A 13003-nucleotide genomic window follows, 5' to 3' on the forward strand; every position below is an offset into this window, starting at 1 on the left:
GATGGGAACCACCAACCCAGGGACTGCATGCAGCCTCTAGCACCTCTGGATCTATCCCATGGCCTCCCCTCTCCAGTCCTGCCCCACCTGGCAATTAGTCTTAGGAAAAAAGCTCCCATTTGCAGAAATAGGACTTCTTTTCGCTAAGCAATGGGGGAGGGGCAATTTTGGTGGGGAGGAAAGGGGAGCCATAAGTTGCGTGATTTGTGCAAACTCAGCTGTAATTTGCACAGAATGCTCAGAAATTTGTGCAAATTGCAGAACCTTCCCCCAAATGAGCAAAATTCCTGGAAAATCCACAAATTGGCCGGACTCTCTGCAGAACAAGTCAGTCACCACAACAGGAACCAAAACAAAGTCCGGGGATTTCTGCAACATCCCTAGGCCCATTACCAGCTCTCATCCTGTCCACAATAGTTTTGGTCCCACCCACCACTTACTCTGGCTCCGCCCACCCCTGGTATGCGACTCCTGAGAGATTTCCCCCAAGGGAATGTTGCCCCCAAACTAAAAATGGGTCCCCACTTCTATGATACATTTTTACAAGCATACTTACGGCACTGTGGGATGTCACAGTATTCCCAGGCTGTATTTGAGTCTGTGGTATAGCACCAGGGGCCATTAATATCACCATCAGGATTTCTGCAATACTACAGAAAAACAGAAATAAAAACAATATTAATAACAGAACTAAACAATCCACCACTGATGATGATGATTTTCAAAATGCAGCCAAAAGTGAAATCTGTGTTCTATACAACTTGCGAGAACATCATTTTGCAAACTATATAGAAGTGTGGCATCAGCTGTCCAGCACTGACCCCCTGGTGCAGACAATAATGTCGGCTTCCTAGGAGGCATGGTTTGCACATCGGGAGTGTGATCCAAGAAGGCATGCTCTCCCCTCCCTCCCTCCCTCCCTCCCTCCCTCCCTCCCAAATCCCCCCTTCTCTTGGGGATTCCCCTTAGCCACAGTTCAGTGTTGCATATACACCAGCACTAACCATTGTTAACTCTTAACTTGTCCCCCTTTTAACCAGGTAGTGCAAACTCTCTGCAATACCTGGTTTCGAACTTTTTTTAATGTGTGTGTTTTCTAATACACATTTAGAGCAATAAATGCAACTTTATCAACATTTAACAAAGAAGGGGGATATAAAATGGGAGGGACTGGGGGAAAGGAAAGGATGAAAGGGAAGAAAAAATATAGGAAGTTCAAGGTGGTGGGGACACCATTGTAGGGTTTGTAATATCCTACTTGAGAGCGGCTGTAACCCTTCTCTGATATTGTCTGTTTCTCTGCATTCCTTAGCAAACTCTACCCGATTCCTATGTACCATACTACTTACATTTCTTTCCAGTCCTGAACGTGGGTGAGTCTGTGGTGTGAAGGAATCGTGCCTATGAGGTGTCTGCAAACGCCACTCTTGGCAAGTCTTGCCACTTACTGTTACAGTAATCTTTCCACGATAGCCCTCACCATTTCCCAGCCTACAGTCTTTAAAGGGAGAGCAAAGATGGGTGAGGTGTTATACACAGGGTAGATCCACGCTACAGAACTAATCCAGCAGTCATTCCCTTTGCCGAGGAACGCCTGGGCATTGTCGTTGCGCGTGTGCGTATCTGTGTGTTGCAGAGGGGCCAGGGCTGGCTCTGTTGGAGGTAAAGGGCCTAACACATGCATCCCCAGCTGCTGATGCAAAGATGCAAAACTTGCACATAGCATCTAGTTGTGCAAATGTGTCTCCATCTAGGTAGAGATGGAAACGCCTGGTGCCCCTGGCTGGTCTTGGGAGAATCTTCCGACTGGTAGGCAAAAGCCATCTTCCTAAAAACAGGAAGTTCCCAGCTGGGCCTCTCTATGCACATATATGAAAATATATATCTTTCCCAATGCTGAGAAACAGTGTTGTTTAAAAGAAAATATTAAATTCAAAGAGCTTCATATGATGTCACAGGTAATTATAACTACCATTTCCCCATGGCCTTTTTTGAGGGGAGGAGTTTCATTGTAATGGGTTTTTTAAACATGATTTTTAGGCTGGCTTTAAGGGTAGATCCCTTATAGGGATGTGTCAGGAAAAATAAGCCTGTTCTGACTTCTAAGTAAGATTACAACCTTAGAAAGCTTTACAGTGCAAACTGTAACCCTATATACAACCATTCAAAAGTAATTATAGTTCAATTAGACTTACTCCTAGGCAGGACATCATTAGCTGTAGGCTCACCTGAGCATGGGCCCTTTTTTTAGTTTGTATGATAAATACATGACATTTGGAGACCTGGGAGCCCCCATGGACCTGATTGAAACTGCCCAGTTTCAGGCAGTTAGGTCCAGTGGCTTTTGTGCTAGTCACAGGTACAATTTGCCATTTTCAAGAAAATGTGTCCAAGCAATAATTTTTTGTGCTTCCAAAGTGTATAGAATTTGGTGACCTCGCAACCCTTATGGAGCTGACTGATGAGCCTGCCAAAGTTCAGACAGTTAGGTTCAGAGGCTTTTGTGCTAGCCATGCGTAAAGTTTCCTTTTCTCAAATACTAAAACAAAAAGTAAAAACTGTCAAGCCGCACAGGGGATTAGAGATCCCAATCAGTTTAACATGACCATTAGGAGGTCACTATCTGTACTCTCTGCTGTAGGTTTGTTTTTGGTTTTTTTGAGGTGCAAAAAACCTCTCTCCCCCTACTTTTCTTTTCTGCTCTTCCATGCCCACTGTTGGGAGCTTGCCTGCAATGAAATTTTGAAGAGGGAGAAGGAAGGGAAGAAAGAGCTCCATGTGGAATACTGGTATTTCACACAGCATCTGATTTTACTGCCCCAAACTGGAACCTTTGGATTCTGCAGAAGTTTAGTAGCTTTGGTACAGCAAAGGATCCAATCAGCCTTCACAAACTTCTTTTCCCCCTCCACTTTAATTTCTCCTAAATAGCTGTAGGACTCAAATTATTCCAAAAGGAGGGTTAGGACTATGTGGCATCATGATCAAGGAACTGCTGGGAGTTTTAAATAGGTTCTACAGTTTTAAAAAATCTAGAAAAAGCCATCAGCCACCTCACTGCATAAAGTTCATTTAAGTATGTGCAATTCTTACAAACCCTCCACAGCCTCCTAAGTTCTTCTGAAGTAGTACCGCTCTGAAAGGAGCCACCTGGCTTAGGAAATTCTCTGTATGCTCCACCCCCTGCATTTCCAATCACCTTTGTCCTTTTCCTTGTCTCTCCCCTATCCTGTTCTCTCTCTCTCATTCTCTCATTTATTCCACCCAGAGCATACCTTGGGGAATTCTTAAAGAGAATTCTCTTTGGTGGGCGAGAGAAGTTCTGAACTGTATTTGACTTTATACAACCAGACAAGAGGGTTGGTTTTTCTCCTCCTCACTCAAGCCTTTGAGAAAAGTGGGTTCACATGGTCGCAGGGAAACAAATCTGGGGCTGTTTTGTCTGCCAGTTGCCATTATCCAGCAACAGGAAGGGCTGCAGCTCAGTGGCAGAGCACCTGCTTGGCATGCGGAAGGTCCCAGGCTCAATCTCCAGCATCTCCAGGTAGGGCGAGGGAAGAATCCTGCCTGGAACCCTGGAGAGCCGCTGCTGCCAGTCGGTGTCAACAATACTGCGCTAGATGGGCCCAGGGTCTGACTCAGTACAAGGCAGCTTCCTATGTTCCTATGAACAGAAAGCTTTAATTAAAAAATAGGAGTTTGGGGTTTGTTTTTTAAGTGGAGGGGAGATATATATAGCTAATTTATGCAATCCTATGTATGCCTACTGAGAAGTCCCATTATGTTTAATGAGGCTTACCCTCAGGAAAGTGTGCATAGGATTCCAGCACAAATTTCTTTTGCAGGGAGGTTTGCACCTTGATGTTCTGCATGTTTACTCAGAAATAAGTCCTGAGTTGTGAGCATGGTACCGCAGGCTTAATACAGTGCCTACCCAATTCTGTCCAATGAATTGACTACCCTTTCAGCTCAGTCCTATGCATATTTTGTCATTTGTGGGTCTGGGGTTTTTTTTTTTGCATGAACTCTAGCTTCAGTGGTGAGGAAAAGGCACTTAGTACATGCTGAGAGTTTCTCCATAACTTAGCCCTAGTTTTGAAAACAGACTCATTGGCTGAATCCTGGTGAAATCTTGGCACAAATGAAGTTATGGGGAGGAAGATACAATGAGGGCTTGTGCATAACAAGGAGGAAGTAGACAGGAGTTGCACAAAACAAGACATCTATTTTTATTAGGGGTGTATGGATTCCCCACCGTCCGTTCCGGTGGGGAATCCGCGGGGGGGGGGGGAGGCGATCTGCTCCTCTCCCCCGGAATCCTCGTGGAGAGGCTCCACTCTGTGAGGATGCCACAGAGCCAAGGGCCGCCCCATTCCTCCGTCCACCTGCCCCGGATACCCCCCGGCTCCAGAACTTACGTAAATACTTTTGTAATTCCTGCTGAAAAATCCTTTCTGTGCATCCTCGGTCTCCATAAAAGTAAAGCCCTTGGCGGGGATTCCCCGCGTAACTTCCAGTCACCTGACCTCACCTCACCTGACCTCACCGGAGCTGTCCTGACCTCACCTCACCTGACCTCACCACTTCTGACCTGACCTCACCTGACCTCACCTGACCTCCACAGACAATAAACAGAAAAGATGGAGGATTTCCGTGGATGACTCAGCCCAGTGAAAGAAAGCCTCCGGAAAATGCCTCGTAAAAAGGGTAAAGCCGTTTGCGGTCTTTCTTCCTCCGTTTCTGATTTACATTTTTATTTTTGTAATTATTTTTGAAAAAAAAAACTGGGTCCGCATGAGCTCCAGTCTCAGTCGACCTGGCCACCCTGTTCCGAGGAGGATTCCGTGGACCGGATTTGTCAGAATTCAAGCCCATTTAAAATCCGGGCAGAATTCTCTGACATCCCTAATTTTTATGAAGAGTTGCTGGAGGATGAGGAGGGATCGTTGCATGGAGGGGAATAGAATTGGTAGGGGGAGAATGTAAGTGCTCAATGGTGAAAGAAAAGCATTCTGTGTATGCTCAGAGGCAGTCTATGTTTAAGAATATAAGAAGAGCTGTGCTGCATCAGACCAAGGTCCATCTAGTCCAGCATTCTGTTCACAGTGGCCAACCAGATGCCTATAGGAAACCCACAAGAAGGACATGAGTGCAATAGCACCTTCCTACCCATGTTCCCCTGCTGCTAGCAATGGTGAAATGTAAATATATTGTAGTTATTCTAAATTTGGATGCATGTATATCCTTCAGAAACTTTGCAGGTTTCTTGCCTGGGGGACACCTCTAATGACCTGTGCATTTTCATACAAGTTGACCCAAAAACTATTAGTGAAGGGCTGAAGGGAAGGGAAAGCAAATCACTCTCTCCTCCAAATTGGAGAACTCCCTTTCCACATGAACTGCTGCACCTATCCTTCTGAAGCTTTGCTGGTTTCTCACTTAGGGACAACTCTAGGCTCTAATTTTCAGAACAGTGGTCCACAAAGAAAATAGGGAGATAAGTAAGAATGTCCTCTTTTGGAGACCTCAAAATGTCAAGGCCACCCTTGCACAAAATCCCTTGTGGCTAGCATTCTGAAATGTGGCAGACATGATCTCCTTTGGTGGGGCAATGAATCCTGAAATTTTTATCTAATTCTTCCAGGTAATAAAAATGTTATTGGCAGTTCCCTTTAAAAGAAAAACAAAATCTAAACTCTGCACCTATTTTTTCTGACATTGGGCAGGTGTAATCCCCTTCTAGGGGGGTTGTTGTTGTTGTTCAGTCGTTCAGTCATGTCCGTCTCTTCATGACCCCATGGACCATAGCACGCCAGGCCTTCCTGTCCTGCACTCTCTCCCGGAGCGTGCTCAAGTCCATATTCATTGCATCAGTGATGCTATCTAGCCATCTCATCCTCTGCCGTCCCCTTCTCCTTTTGCCTTCAGTCTTTCATCAGGGTCTTTTCCAGAGAGTTTTCTCTTCGCATTAGGTGGCCAAAATATTTGAGCTTCAGCTTCAGTATCTGTCCTTCCAATGAGCACTCAGGGTTGATTTCCTTTAGGATGGACTGATTTGACCTCCTTGCAGTCCAGGGGACTCGTAAGAGTCTTCTCCAGCACCACGCAGTTCGAAAGCATCAATTCTTCGGCGCTCAGCCTTCCTTATAGTCCAGCTCTCACAGCCATACATTACTACTGGGAAATCTGGGGGGGGGGGGTACTATGCCTTAAATTATCATCCAATTCTGACCAAGAGAAAAAAGTTACAGTTTTTTTCTGATTCCCCATGGTAGTCAACAGGAAGCATAAAGACTCATTTTTCCAAACCTTGACTCAGGTTTGGTGCTGAGCTGAAGTCGTCCGACTACAAATTCGCCCAAGCAGAAGTGGGAAGTTTTCCAAAACACTGAACTGGGGTCTGAGTTGAAGTGGGGTGGGGGGTCAGTGCATACTTCTTATGTATGTATGTATGTATGTAATCTATACACACATGCAACCACACCACATGTATGCATACACACACACACACACACACACACACACCCTATATCTATATTAGAGGTACACTTAGACTCATGTGTGTGTGTGTGTGTGTGTGTATATATATATGCACTTTTATGTTATGGGCCTCTGCCCATTTTGGGGGGCAGAGGCCCATAACACAAGATCTTTTAAGAACCTAGCTAGGAACACCCCTGCTCCTAGGTTAGTGTGTACAGGATTGTGGCTTAAAGCTGCAGTCGTATATACACTCACCTGGAACTAAGTGTCATTGCACGGGGCTTACTTCTCAGTAGACATGTATAGGACTGCACTGACAGTTTGTTAGAAAGTAATAAGACTTGCACCGAAAAATTAAGGATAGACAAGTAGAAAGATTGGACAAAGAGTAGGAAGGAAGTCTGGAGTCAAGAAATAAAGTGGGAGATCATCTGTGTTGAAGTGACAATTAAGGACCCAAAGATGGTGTTTGGGCACAAGTGCCAGAATGCTCAACCCTTCGCAGCCAGCTGACTTGCAGCTCCTAAAAAACAAGCCAAACTCAGCACAGAAAAAAAATGTAATTTTCCAATTCTGAGGTTAGAGTGCTCTATTATTTGCTTCTCTGACCTTATAGAAATCAATATACAATAAATATGGTATAGAATGTAATAGAGAAAAGGATTCCCTTAGCTGCAGCATGCTGTTCAAAAACTTCAAACCTAGGGGCACATGTAGGACATTCAGGACAAATAAAAGGATGTACTTCTTCACACAGCGCATAATTAAACTATGGAATTCACTTCCACAAGATGTAGTGATGGCCACCAATTTGGATGGCTTTAAAAGGGGATTGGACACATTCATGGAGGAGAAGACTACCAAGGCTACTAGTCCTGATGGCTCTATTCCACCTCCTGTATCAGAGGCAGTATGCTTATGTACACCAGTTGATGCGGAACATGGGTGGGAAGCTGCTTTTGCACTCATGTCCTGCTTGTGGGTTTCCCATGGGCAGCTGGTTAGGCAATGTGTGAACAGAATGCTCGACTAGATAGACCCTTGGTCTGATCCACCATGGCTCTTCTTATGTTCTTATTTATCTGTTACATTCTACAGTAATTAAATATATTTATTCATTTGCTTCTGCATTGAATACTATAGCACTTCTGCACAAGTGTTACTTTTTGCTGGCTACCTGTTCTGGGGGGAGACGTCATACCAAGGTTTGGTGCCAATGTGGGCTGAGGTTGTTGTTGTTGCACTGTATTGGCACACTTTCGCAGATCGCAGTACTCCCATCTTGTACTGGGATCAGTAGTGTAACACCAGGGGCCATTATCATCATTATCCGGGTTTCTGCAGTAGTTTCTCCTCAGGTCCCTGTAAATGTAGATACAGAATGTCATGTTATATAGTCTTGGAGATTTCCCATGTTTTGAGGCTATTTGTGGGGAATTTGTTTGCTTGGGTTTTTAAAATGTTTTTCAACCTGCTGAATCCAAAGCTGTTTGTACCTAAGAAATACACTTAAGCTTTGACCCTTCGGTGGCAACCTAGATGGCTGATGCCAACTCCTGGTCAGCATAAGCCTGCCCTTGCAGCCACATTGTTTAACCAATTTTGATGAAATGTTGAGGGCAATCTAATATTAGGCCTAATGTTGTATCCCAAACATTTTTTAGAAGCCCAAGTTGCAAAATTAAAGAATGATGGCCAACTTAAATTCATTTGAGACAACAATGAGAGATCTATAAAAAATATGTTTTAATTCCCCATGTTCACCGTAGAGCATTAAATGATGCATAATTGTTGTATAAACTAGCCTTCTATAACACTGATGCTGAGAAAATGGAAATTTAAAAAACACTACATGTTAATTTAAACAAATACATGTATCCTTTTCTCCTCAGAACAGCCACAAAATGCTTGGAACTTCAGAAATAGCATCTGATATTAACATAGAACAAAGTATTAATGCTCTATGACCTCCACTTTTTTATTTGCTTTTTGTAACTGCTCTTACAATTAGCATGTTAACTATTTCTGTTGAAAATCTAGTACAGGCAAAATAAGAGGATTCCATGATGAGTTTTCAGGAACAAAAGTCTAATACTGGTGTTTTTTCCCCTGAAGTTTTGATAGACTCTAAATGGGCAAACCTTCATGGATCACTACCATATTGTGGCAACGAGGCTTGCGTAACTCAGTGAAGCCATAAGCTATGCCATGCAGGGCCACCCAAGACAGACACGTCATGGCAGAGAGTTCTGACAAAATGTGGTCCACTGGAGAAGGAAATGGCAACCCACTCCAGTATTCCTGCCAAGAAAACCCCATGGAACATATCACAAGGCTAAAAGATATGACGCCGGAAGATGAGCCCCTCAGGTCAGAAGGTGTCCAATATACTACTGGGGAAGAGCAGAGGGTATTTCGAAGTAGCGCCAGAAAGAGTGAAGCGGCTGGGCCAAAGCCGAAAGGACACTCAGCTGTGGATGTGTCTGGTGGTGAAAAGAAAATCTGATGCTGTAAAGAACAATATTGTTTAGGAACCTGGAATGTAAGATCAATGAATCAAGGTAAGCTAGAGGTGGTCAAACATGAGATGGCAAGGTTGAACATCGACATCTTGGGAATCAGTGAACTAAAATGGACAGGCATGGGCTAATTTAATTCAGGTGACCATTATATCTACAACTGTGGGCAAGAATCCCTTAGAAGAAATGGAGTAGCACTCATAGTCAACAAAAGGGTGGGAAAAGCAGTACTGGGGTACAATCTCAAAAACGACAGAATGATCTCAGTACGAATCCAAGGCAAACCATTCAACATCACAGTAATTCAAGTCTATGCCCCAACCACTGAGGCCGAAGAAGCTGAGGTTGATCGGTTCTATGAAGTCCTACAACACCTTCTAGAACTAATACCAAAAAAAATGTCCTTTTCATCATAGGGGATTGGAATGCCAAAGTAGGAAGTCAAGAAATAACTGGGATAACAGGCAAGCATGGCCTTGGTGTACAAAATGAAGCAGGACAAAGGCTAATAGAGTTTTGCCAAGAGAAGACGCTGATCATAGCAAACACTCTTTTCCAACAGCACAAGAGGCGACTCTACACATGGACATCACCAGATGGTCAATATCGAAATCAGATTGATTATGTCCTTCGCAGCCAAAAATGGAGAAGCTCTATACAGTCAGTAAAAACAAGACCTGGAGCTGACTGTGGCTCAGATCATGAGCTGCTTCTTGCCAAATTTCGGCTGAAATTGAAGAAGGTAGGGAAAACCACTAAACCATTCAGGTATGACCTAAATCATATCCCTTATGAATATACAGTGGAGGTGAGGAATAGATTTAAGGGATTAGACCTGATAGAGTGCCTGAGGAACTATGGACGGAGGTCCGTAACATTGTTCAGGAGGCAGCAACTCAATCCATCCCAAAGAAAAAGAAATGCAAGAAAGCAAAGTGGCTGTCTGATGAGGCTTTGCAAATAGCTGAGGAAAGAAGGGAAGCGAAAAGCAAGGGAGAAAGGGGAAGATATATCCAACTGAATGCAGAGTTCCAGAGAATAGCAAGGAGAGACAAGAAGGCCTTCTTAAATGAACAATGCAAAGAAATCAAGGAAAACAATAGAATGGGAAAGACTAGAGATCTTTTCAAGGAAATTGGAGATATCAAGGGAACGTTTTGTACAAAGACGGGCATGATAAAGGACAAAGAAGGCAGGGACCTAACAGAAGCAGATGAGATTAAGAAGAGGTGGAAAGAATATACAGAAAAACTATACAGGAAAGATCTGAATGTCCCTGATAGCCATGATAGAGCAGTCACTGAACTTGAGCCGGACATCCTAGAGAGTGAAGTCAAGTGGGCCTTAGGAAGCATTAGTAACAAAAAAGCTAGCGGAGATGACAGTCTTCCAGCTGAGCTATTTAAAATCCTAAAAGATGATGCTGTTAAAGTGCTGCACTCAATATGCCAACACATTTGGAACACTCAACAGTGGCCACAAGACTGGAAAAGGTCAGTTTACATTCCAGTTCCAAAGAAGGGCAATGCCAAAGAGTGCTCAAACCACCGTACAATTGTGCTCATTTCACATGCCAGCAAGATTATGCTCAAAATCCTACAAGCTAGGCTTCAGCAGCATGTGAACCGAGAACTACCAGAAGTACAAGTGGGGTTTCGAAGAGGCAGAGGAACTAGAGATCAAATCGTCAACATTCGCTGGATCATGGAGAAAGCAAGAGAATTCCAGAAAAATGTCTATTACTGCTTCATTGACTATGCTAAAGCCTTTGATTGTGTGGATCACAACAAACTGTGGCAAATTCTGAAAGAGATGGGAGTACCAGACCACCTTACCTGTCTCCTGAGAAACCTGTATGAGGGTCAAGAAGCAACAGTAAGAACCAGTCATGGAACAACCAATTGGTTCAAAATTGGGAAAGGAGTATGACAAGGCTGCATATTGTCGCCCTGCTTATTTAACTTATATGCAGAATACATCATGAGAAATGCCGGGTTGGAGGAATCACAGGTCGGGATTAAGATTGCCGGGAGAATTATCAACAACCTCAGATACGCAGACGAGACCACCCTAATGGCAGAAAGCGAAGAGGATCTAAAGAGCCTCTTGTTGAGGGTGAAAGAGGAGAGTGCAAAAGCTGGTTTGAAACTCAACATTAAAAAAACAAAGGTCATGGCATCTGGCCCCATCACTTCCTGGCATATAGAAGGAGAAGAAATGGAAGCGGTGACAGATTTTATTTTCTTGGGCTCCAACATCACCGCAGATGGTGACTGTAGCCATGAAATTAAAAGACGCTTGCTCCTTGGGAGGAAAGCTATGGCAAACCTAGACAGCATAGTAAGAAGCAGAGACATCACCTTGCCGACAAAGGTCCGTATAATCAAAGCTATGGTTTTCCCAGTAGCAACATATGGCTGTGAGAGCTGGACTATAAGGAAGGCCGAGCGCCGAAAAATTGATGCCTTCGAACTGTGGTGCTGGAGAAGACTCTTACGAGTCCCCTGGACTGCAAGGAGGTCAAATCAGTCCATCCTAAAGGAAATCTACCCTGACTGCTCATTGGAGGACAGATACTGAAGCTGAAGCTCAAATATTTTGGCCACCTAATGCGAAGAGAAAACTCCCTGGAAAAGACCCTGATGCTGGGAAAGACTGAAGGCAAAAGGAGAAGGGGATGGCAGAGGATGAGATGGCTAGATAGCATCACCGATGCAATGAATATGAACCTGAGCACACTCCAGGAGACAGCGGAGGACAGGAAGGCCTGGCGTGCTATGGCCCATGGGGTCACGAAGAGTCAGACACGACTTAACGACTGAACAACAAATGGGCAAAAGGGAAAAAAACTAGAATGGGTGCATAAAAAAATGGATGCATACAGGTGAAAACTGCAATTTAAGGAAACATCTTTCAGCTGCGATATTTTAGCCATTTCCTAGCTGAACATTATTTTCATGAAGTTGAGAGGAATAGTCTTGATTTTATTTGACTAGAATGTTCTGGCATCACCATCTGCTTAAGCAGCTGCGGAAGATAACGCAAGGATTCTGCATCAGCATCAGCTGGAGCTTGAATGACAGTGAATTCTCCCTCACGAAGGAGTGTAGCCCTTGCGTTCAGAAATCGTGCTGCCTTCAGAAGCCAGGCTGTCTACCCTCTTGATTTTCAACTGTACGGCTGTTGAGAATAACATCTCACATCATGGCATTCAGTATTGTTTCATGTGCGTAATGGCCTTGGCTGGAGGACCACTTTCATTGCCAGAGACAATGAGAACTCTTAAAGCTCCTGTTTTCAGCGTCCTTTGCTTTATCAGCATTAACTGCCACCACACTAGGGACAGCATTCCTTTATTAAGAGTTGCCTGCAAAAGCAGATCTTTTTGTAATAATTCAACAATGGTGTTGCATCATTTGTCGCCCTGTTTCCTAGCACCAGTCGCTCTGTTGTGGTGTTCACTGCTTCCACACCATATCTTTGCTATATTCACCATTGAAAGTATTAATTTCAGAAGAAACTGGATGTGAGAGCACCAATAATGAACGCTCAACAAGACCTAGTCACTGAGAATTTTGTTTTTGTGCCTTAGAATTACCAGCTCCATTTGATATCCTTTGTCCAGGTTTGGCTATCTCTTATGCCTCAAAAGAAAGTGAAAAATGCCAATGAGCCTCTCGGCAAGCCTTCCCCAGCTCGGTGTTCCCCAGACGTTTTGGACTGCATCAGCCCCAGTCAGCATGGCCAATGGTCCGGAACGCTGGGAGTTGTCGTCTGAAACATCTGGGGGACACCAGGTTGGGGAAGGCTGCTCTAGGCCACCCTGAGGTCACGACTAGATGTAATGGTGGATACGTGGATGACACTGAAAACAGCAGCTCCCTGGCCCATCTTGTTCTCTCCCTTTCCCAGGTACTGTTTAGTAATAAAACCCATGACGCACTGTCATCTACACTGCAGGTTTCCCCACCCCCACTGGAGAACAGCCAAAAGGTGGGAAC

The 13003-nt window shown here is 44.2% G+C and overlaps 1 protein-coding gene across 2 annotated transcripts in view; it reads right to left on the reverse strand.

Moving 5' to 3' along the window:
* LOC146359718 (plasminogen-like) overlaps positions 1–13003 on the reverse strand; it is a 53259-nt gene that overhangs the window by 11483 nt on the left and 28773 nt on the right. Inside the window, exons 11-13 of one of the 2 annotated variants that reach the window (XM_084827967.1) lie at positions 7685–7845; positions 1350–1498; positions 557–650 (exon numbers count right to left, since the gene is read on the reverse strand). In XM_084827967.1, coding sequence (XP_084684093.1) covers positions 557–650; positions 1350–1498; positions 7685–7845 — 404 coding nt within the window. Of the gene's footprint in view, positions 1–556; positions 651–1349; positions 1499–7660; positions 7846–13003 lie in introns of both variants that reach the window. The other variant, XM_084827966.1, reaches the window with a different exon arrangement.

Source organism: Heloderma suspectum, chromosome 1 (assembly GCF_057233095.1).
Source record: "Heloderma suspectum isolate Gila_16-S chromosome 1, 16-S_ref, whole genome shotgun sequence".
NCBI classification, from domain to species: Eukaryota; Metazoa; Chordata; class Lepidosauria; order Squamata; family Helodermatidae; genus Heloderma; species Heloderma suspectum.